General features: G+C 32.1%; 1 protein-coding gene across 1 annotated transcript in view; it reads left to right on the forward strand.

The window, feature by feature from the left end:
* LOC136828993 (tigger transposable element-derived protein 1-like) overlaps window positions 1-10,000 on the forward strand; it is a 12,640-nt gene that overhangs the window by 467 nt on the left and 2,173 nt on the right. Inside the window, exon 2 of the mRNA XM_067087388.1 lies at window positions 7,768-8,932. Within this exon, the coding sequence (XP_066943489.1) occupies window positions 7,768-8,932 (1,165 nt within the window). The remainder of the gene's footprint in view (window positions 1-7,767; window positions 8,933-10,000) is intronic.

Below are 10,000 nucleotides of genomic sequence, written 5' to 3' on the forward strand. Positions count from 1 at the left end.
TTGCGATAAAGTTTTCAGATACTTGTATTTGTTCGTTATGTAAAGATTATCTTTGACAGGTCATTTTTTCATCTGTAAATTTCAGATTTGTGCTCTGAGGCCATATTTGACGTATTTTACCCGGCTCCTGTTTAACAAAAATGTTTATGAATGTTTTATAGTTTTGATGGGTCATTTCTTTCATCTGTAAATTTCAGATTTGTGCTCTGAGGTCATATTTGACATATTTTTCCAACTCCTGTTTAACAGTGTTAATAACTTTTTAATGTTTATGACTTTATATTTACATTTGTGGATTAGATAGTTTATTGAACAATTTTGTTTGATTGTTTTTGCTACTGACTCATTTGTGTAAATATTAATGAGTCTGACTCATTTGTACAATTGTATAAACGTTTGAATTTGGTAAATAAATTAGTATTAAGGTTACCACTTTGGTTTTAGTTTGCTCCTTCCTCCTTTGTCTGCTTCAATTTCTGCCAGTCATTCCAGTCCCGGTATTTTTGTTTAAAAGAACCTGATTAACTCAATATGGGTTCATGACAAATATACATATATATATATATATATATATATATATATATATATATATATATATATATATATATATATATATATATATATATATATATATATATATATGTATATATATGTGTATGTGTGTGTGTGTGTGTGTGTGTGTGTGTGTGTGTGTGTGTGTGTGTGTGTGTGTGTGTGTGTGTGTGTGTTCTAAAAGCATGAGAATTAATTTCATCAGTAAGTGTTGCCTCCTCTCGGATACATGCACAAAATAAATTCATTGCAGTGAAAGGTTTACACATGGATTGTGTTTCATAAAATGGTTATTCCTTGAGCCTAAAACAAAACTTCTAACTTATTAAAGAATAACATACACTTAATTAAAATCTCCCTGGAAAACAACGAAGAATATTCATGCTTGTTAATCTTGGTAGAAGATTAAGCTGGAAACGAATATCTGGTGATGTTTCTGTTTTCTTATTCATGGCTATCGATTCTTTTTTCAAAGACTTTTTTTTTCCCTCACGCAATGAAGCCAAGATTAAATCTCACATAAGAGAGTATGAGATTGTGATTAAAATAAATATGCCATTGCTTTGCGCGTTCGTTTCAATAAGCACTTTTTGCCCGCAAAAAGTACTAACAATTGTTTTCTAAGAGTTAGCTCCACTGACGTAGAAAGTAAGGTGAATAATTAAAAGGGTGGCTCTAAATGAGTTTTCCACTTCTGTTTCTTCAGTACATATATTGAATCTTTCATTAATGACTAAATATATATATATATATATATATATATATATATATATATATATATATATATATATATATATATATATATATATATATATATATATATATATATATTATATATATATTGTCATAAACTGGACGTTTTGGTTGGGGAGAGATTGAAACAAGGTTTATATTGATGCTGCCACGAAACCAAGAAAGCCCAGCTTATGAGCAAAGGAAAAAGTTATTTGAAAACTTACCTTAGATTTTCCTGGATTTACAATTGAATGAGAAAGGTTGCCATTTGGAATTAGAATTCTTTTACAAATTTACAGGGGTTTATTTACAGAGACTTTAGCAATGAAACAGAGACAAACAATACAACATGATAACTGATGGGCAGACTCATTAATCGGACACATGGAACAATAATGCAATGATTGGCAACAAGCAAGCTGATTAATAAGGGGACCAATGTGCAATACAATCAGTCCAATGATAATAACAAGAGTTAGTCATGCCCCGATTACACGAAATAGTCTCAGATAATGCAAATGATGGAACTCCAAGATGGGAGAATAATTCATATAAACATTTTCGGGCCACAACGGACTTGATATCGACTGCGACCAGGAATATTCAGGATTTTGGGTTGGCAGGCTAGATAATGGGGGCATGGAGTGCGATCGGGCCAGCTTGTCTCTCCTGAAAGAGAGGTCCCGAGATTAACAATGGAGGCACACAGAAGGAAAAGGAAACCCCCTTATAAATGGGGGATACATTACACAATTAAATATTAACCACTACGTAGCCCAGCAGATAATTATGATGAAATCACGTAAGCACAGTATGGAAACACAAGCACATGCACTCGCACCAAGAGAAAATTAACACTTGTATTTCCTAGCCTAAATTGCCCTGAAATTGCCCTTGGGGAGGGATAATTGATACTTAGCATGGGATCTTTACTTAAATTCAAGGCACATTAATGGCGAGATATGGGAGGCAAGCAGGACTCTTAAAAAGGAGGATTGCTTTGTGGAGGAAGGAGTTACAGTTTAAAGAAATTAAATTTTAAGGAGTTTAGGTAAAAGGGGGAAGGGCTAGTTTACTGACTATTTGCGATGGACAAACCTTGTCTGATAATTGTGGCGCCAACAGTCATCTCAGCTGTCCGTCGATGGTAGTTCAACCAGCGTAAACGGAGAATAGGGGGCGATAGATCCGCCCAGTTCTGAGATGAGAAAGCTTCTGTCTTCCCAAAGCCAGCTGCATCTTCTGGGGCCTCAGTGTTAGTCCGACATCCCTGCAAATATGTCGAGAGAACCAGCAAAGAGGGCAGAGGAAAAGCATACTTAGAATTAGGTGCTTTAAGATTAAAATCCTACCTGGCCCCTAGTTTTAATAGGTCTGTTTGACCTTCCCCATACCTAAATGCTTCCCCATCGTGTGATGGGGGTGAAAAAGGGAGTGCCTATTGTTTCCCAGGATCAGGCGATAAGGGGGTGTTCCCCCCCTCCGCTACACACTGGTACTAACAGCCCTGATCTAGTTCAAACTATGCTTGTTTCCGTCCGTTGCCCGCCAATTTTCCCAGCCCGACAGTCAAATGAATAGCGGATTATTTCAAAATTGAACAATGCACGGAAATCTACAGGAGGGAGGGATGTATATCTCTGACAATATATATATATATATATATATATATATATATATATATATATATATATATATATATATATATATATATATATATATATATATATATATATATATATATATATATATATATATATATATATATATATATATATATATATATATATATATATATATATATATATATATATATATATATATATATATGTATATATATATATATATATATATATATATATATATATATATATATATATATATATATATATATATATATATATATATATATATATATATATATATACACATACACTCAAATATGTTATACAGATTATTATTCCTACGTTGTCCAGTTCACTTATTTGCATCGATATTCATACTTTTATATCCAAATATTTTACCGCATATTTAATCAGCAAATTAAAAGACTTCTGTTACGTCTGTTTCACCTAACTGTTTTCTAAACAATATACTGAGAAATAGAAATATTTCTGTTCCATTCTACAACAAATTAGTTTCTGAGCACAACGAACTTATTGAATCTTCTTTATATCATAAAATATGTTACTTGTTAAGCTTATTACCTTGAAAGGAGCTGTACTCTGTTGTCCAGTTTAGCATATTTTTGTTCGTTGATAAAAAATAAAAAGAAGTCTTGGAATACTGAATTTGAGGACGTTATTTTCGAGAATAATAAGTTGTAAACCTCTGCTCTTATCATAAGCTCTGCTTTCTTCGACTGCTTCCCTATTCTTTAGTATAAAGTGGCAACAAAATTAGAAAACTATTTTTATTGAATCAGAATAATATCATTGATATTTATTAAAACCTATATATGGAACTGATATTTTATTCAGCATATCTATGAATTTAGAAAAATAACAGAACAGTAAAATGGTTATAAAATGTAGTTCTTCCCATGATGTGATTCACTTAATAAAAATCTAAATTATATATAATATAAATATTTTACCGAATATTTAATTCAGTTTAAATTAAAAGACTTCTTTCTGTACGTCTGTTTGTTGAACTGTTTTCTAAACAATATACTGAGAAATAGAAATATTTCTGTTCCATTCTACAACAAAATTCATTAGTTTCTATTTACAACGAACTGATTAATACTAGTTGATATCATAAACTGTTGTTACTTGTCACTAGCTTATTAAACCTTGAAAAGAAACAAGTTGTAAGTTTTAGACATATTTTTGTTCGTTGATCCAAAAATAAAAATCAAAAATGGAATACTGAATTTGGAAGACGTTATTTTCAGAATAATAAAGTTGTAAACCTCTTTCTTATCTTAAGCTCTGTTTCTTCACTGAAACTTCCTATTCTTTACCGATAAAGTAAAAGTAACAAATTAGAAAACTTCTTTTTTATTGAATCAGAATAATTCATTGATATTTATTAAAACCTTAATGGAACTGATATTTTGTTCAGCATATCTTACGTGAATTTAGAAAAATAACAGAACAGTAAAATGGTTCTAAAATGTAGTTCTAGGATGATGTGATTCTACGTAATAAAAATCTAAATTATTTATAAACAGTAAATTTCTTTCGAATTTTAGGGACATTCTGTTTGCAAATCAATCTCGCTTTCTCATCATATTTCATTTTGCGGTAAATTTTATCTTCTCATTACTAGACGATTGATTTTTAACTGCACGAAACATAGTGACAATTCTTTTTTTCATCTGGAAAACCATTTTGTTCACTCTAATTTATATAGCAGTGAATTAAGTACATAGTTGATACAAAACTGTTGTGAGTCGTCACTAGGTTGGAGAAAATAGAAAAAGAAACAAGAAATAAGAATTAGACACGAGTGTTCAGTGCTTCGTCCAAAGTTATACCATCAAAATGAGAAGGCCTGGAAGAGGTAATCCCAACACCCCAAAAGATACTCATAAGATTCTTTCTCTCTTCTAAATGTTTCACCAAGTGAAACTTTATGTACACTTACCGAAGAAGTAAAAGTAGGATATCCGTGTAATATTTTAACAGAGATTGGCTACAGAAAAAATTCAACTTTAGTCACTGCCACATTCAGGTTCTAACTGCTTATTAGTGACTGAACTCGATATGCAGGTACCGTATCTTGCCTAAGTTAACCACTTTTACGACACACCTGCACAGACCTTCGCAGATTGCATATCGGGAGGGTGTGAAACTCCCCCCCTGCACACTGCGGTGTCCACACCTATCTTACTCGCGCTCCCACCTTATGGGTTTTAAATGCCCTTACTTTCCAGCACCTCTTTCTCATCATATTTCATTTCATAAAATTTTATCTCTCTCACCTATCACCATTGATTCTTTAATAAGATCAAAACATAGTCAAACAATCCATCTTTTTATCTGGACTTAACCATTCGTCGACTACATAATTTATATAGGTATGTATATATAGATACATACATATATAACATATATATGTATATATATATATATATATATATATATATATATATATATATATATATATATATATATATATATATATATATATATATATATATATATAATATATATATATATATATATATATATATATATATATATATATATATATATATATATATATATATATATATATATATATATATATATATATATATATATATACATATATATATATATATATATATATATATATATATATATATATATATATATATATATATATATATATATATATATATATATATATATATATATATATATATATATACACACTAGCTGACCAACCAGGCACTACCTGGGAAATCTCTGAACAACAACAACTATAAACTCTCTCTCTCTCTCTCTCTCTCTCTCTCTCTCTCTCTCTCTCTCTCTCTCTCTCTCTCTCTCTCTCTCTCTCTCTCTCTCCCCCAATTCTTGTTAAGATAGTTGGTTCAGTTACGTTGCCCAGCATTTTTGATATTTTATATTTCACCACTTCTCATCCCAAATTCCTACTGGGGCTGAGCTTGGACTTAAATGGCATCAGGACTGTCTCTATTCATCCCAGCATCTCGAAAACTATTGATTAGTCTAATATTTGTCATTTTTGGCATTTTATTTTTCACCCCTGCTCACCCCACTTCCTATCGTGGCTGAACTTGGACTTGAAGGGCATCGGGAGTTTCACTGTTTATCTCAGCAACCTCAAAAACTATGGATTAGACACTAAATATCTGTAGTTTTTGGTTATTTTTACACTTCACCACCTTCCCACCCCTTCCTACCCCCTTCCTATTGGGACTGAACTTGGACTTAAAGGGCACCGTGAATTTCAATATTCTTCTTAGCGACCTCAAAAACTGTGGATTAGACACTAATATCTGTCGTTTTCGGTTATTTTTACACATTACCCCTTCCTAGGCTGAACTTGGACTTGAAGGGCATTGGGTGGGTCACTATTCATCTCAACTACCTCGAAAACTATGGATTAGACACTACTATCTGTCATTTTCTGTAATTTTTACATTTCACCCCTTCCCACACCTGCCCCCATTGGTGCTGTTGATGTCTTACCAGCATAGTGTTATTTCCCAAATGGTAAGTCATATGTATACTAAGTTTGGTTGAAATTGCTCAGTTCATTTCAGAGTGTATGTGGAACACACACACACATGCATACATACTTACATCCATTCTTATATATTAGATAAAGGATGGTGGACTTAATCCAGAAAAGTTATTTATGCATGAATAGATAGATTTTAATATCCTTCCTTTCCAGTACCTCTTTAATGCTATCCATCAAGCACTGGCCAAGCCTTTCTCTCTGGTTACTCATAATATTTCTCCTTATACACTTTTATTTCTCCCTCATATCACCCTTTATTCTATTCATAAAATCATACCATCAAATGGGGAAACAATCCATCTTTTTACTTACAATAACTCTTCTTCTATTTCTAAATTATATACACATAAATTATATAATATATACATACACACATATACACCTATATACACATATACATATATATATATATATATATATATATATATACATTATATATACATATATATATATATATATATATATATATATATATATATATATATATATATATATATATATATATATATATATATATATATATATATATATATATATATATATATATATATATATATATATATATATATATATATATATATATATATATATATATATATATATATATATATATATATATATATATATATATATATATATATATATATATATATATATATATATATATATATATATATATATATATATATATATATATATATATATATATATATATATATATATATATATATATATATATATATATATATATATATATATATATATATATATATATATATATATATATATATATATATATATATATATATATATATATATATATATATATATATATATATATATATATATATATATATATATATATATATATATATATATATATATATATATATATATATATATATATATATATATTTATACAGGTAGTGCTCGAGTTACGATGATTCGACTTACGATAATTCGCTCTTACGATGGGGGTTAGCAATTAATATCGATACGACAATATTTTGAAAATACATATTTTTAAATTTTTATGGTGACTGGCACAGGCAACAACGTACAATTAGGCAGCGTATGGTGTATGATACGTTCGGCCGAGAGGCTGGAATAGGTACATTAATTCAATGAGTCGACCTTGCTTGCTCTCGTTGTGCCGGAAGTTAAAATAGGTCAGTGTTCGTTTGCGATTTTTTGTGCTTTTATAAATACACCAAACTCTAAAACTCAAATTTGTATCACTATGTCTGCCAAACACCCAAGTGTGTCTCATGCTGGTAGTACGAAAAAGAAGAGGCAGTCTATCACTCTGGAGCAGAAAATGGAAAGCCAGTTATGGTAATCGCACGTGACGAGCATCTATCTCAGTCGACGGTATCCACCATCCTTAAAGATGAGAAACAGATAATGAACGCTATAAGGGCATCTGCTTCAGTTCGTTCGACACTTATATCAAAGAAGAGGATAGGACCTTTGGAAGAAATGGAGCAGTTACTGGTCACGTGGATGGAAGACCAGATACAGAAGCGTATGCCACTCAGTCTCTTAACCATCCAAACAAAGGCTCACATGCTTTTCGATGAACTGAAGAAAAACTATGATGATAACCACAACAAAAGTTTTGTAGCAAGTGCTGGATGGTTTCATCGCTTCAAGAACTGTCATAATTTTCATAGTGTGAAAATTAGCGGTGAAGCAGCAAGCGCTGACGCCAAAGGAGCCGCTAAATTCAAGGATATTCTGCAAAAGATCGTCATTGATGAAGGGTACTTGCCGGAGCAGATCTTAAATGTTAACGAAACAGGACTGTATTGGAAGCGTATGCCTCAACAGTCCTACATCCATAAAGAAGCAACAATGATGCCTGGGTTTAAGGCATACAAATATAGACTGACTTTTCTGCTTGGGGGAAATGTGGCTGGGTATAAACTTAAGCCACTCATGGTTTATCACTCCGAAAATCCAAGGGCATTAAAGAGAATCGACAAGCATATGCTTCCTGTGCATTACCATCATAATAAGAAAGCATGGATGACTGCAATGCTGTTCGAAGACTGGTTCGTGCGATGCTTTATTCCAGAAGTGAAAGATTATTGTAGGGAAAACAAAATCCCCTTCAAAATTCTGCTGATTCTAGACAACGCTCCCACCCACCCTCAGAACATCGGAGATTTTAACGAGAACGTAAAAGTTGTGTTTCTGCCACCAAACACAACTTCTCTCATACAACCCATGGATCAGGTCGCTGTCGCTACGTTCAAGGCCTATTATCTTCGGAACACGTTTGCTCAGGCTGTTCAGGCTACGGATAATGAGGAGAAAGATCTCAGGACTTTCTGGAAGGAATTCAATGTTCTGAACTCCATTATGAACATTGGAAAGGCGTGGAAGGAGGTAAAGAAAGAATGTATGAATGGGCTTTGGAAAAATCTGCTGCAAGTGTACAGTATGTGAACTCATTTAAAGGTTTCAATAAAGATAAAGAAGTTGTGGAAATTAATAAAAAGATTGTGACACTTGGGAGAAGTTTAGATCTAGAAATTGATGAGGAAGACGTGCAAGATGTAGAGCTAACGACAGATTTAATTGCGCTTGCAGAAGAGAGGAAAAGAGCAGACGAGGAAGAAGAAATTGAAGAAGAGCCAGAGTGAAAGTTTACGACAAAAGCACTAGCAGAGGTTTTTGCCTCATTTGAACATGGACTGAAACTTTTGAGTGAAATGGATGGGAACATGGAACGGTTTGCTAAATTTAAAAGAGCACATCAAGACGCTGTTGCATGTTACCAAGTCATTTGTGAAGAACGAAAAAAACGCACTATGCAACTGACGATGGAACACTTCTTTAAGAGAACAACTCCAGTGGCATCGCCTTCCCGCCTCCCCTACCCCCACCCGCACCCCTACCTCGACATTTGAGCCTCAATCCCCTTCATCTCTTAATTTTGAAACACCTGAACTAACAGAAGAAGAAATACTATCTGAAGAGGAGTGAGTTGATGATCCTGAAGCTTTATCATCCTCTTCCTCTTCCGATTTTTAGTTATCCGTAGCCATGAGCAGCCTGACACTGTTCACGTGAATCACGTGTGCCGACGACGGACCAAATCTTGGTGAGTACCCCTTACAGTACAGTCTGATTCTTTTTCTTGTTATTCAATTTCTTTTTATACTGAATTATCATAATTCAATCTGCATTGAATCTGCAGAATTAACTTGTATTAATAATTACTACTCTACCATATACGTATAGAATATACTGTAGGCTAGCTACTGTTTACGTATACGATTACCATACTGTACGCTATCCTAACTCTGGTTAGATTTATTCAATTTCTCTTTATACTGAATTATCATAAGTCAATCTGCATTGAACATGCACAATTAGCTGACATTAATAATTACTATACTGCATATGTATAGAGTAGTATGTGTAGTGTAGGCTAGGCTACCATATATGTATACATGGTACTGATTACCCTAGTGTAGGCTAGGCTATATTCGAGTTACGATTA

This window comes from Macrobrachium rosenbergii, chromosome 43 (assembly GCF_040412425.1).
Source record: "Macrobrachium rosenbergii isolate ZJJX-2024 chromosome 43, ASM4041242v1, whole genome shotgun sequence".
Lineage (NCBI taxonomy): Eukaryota > Metazoa > Arthropoda > Malacostraca > Decapoda > Palaemonidae > Macrobrachium > Macrobrachium rosenbergii.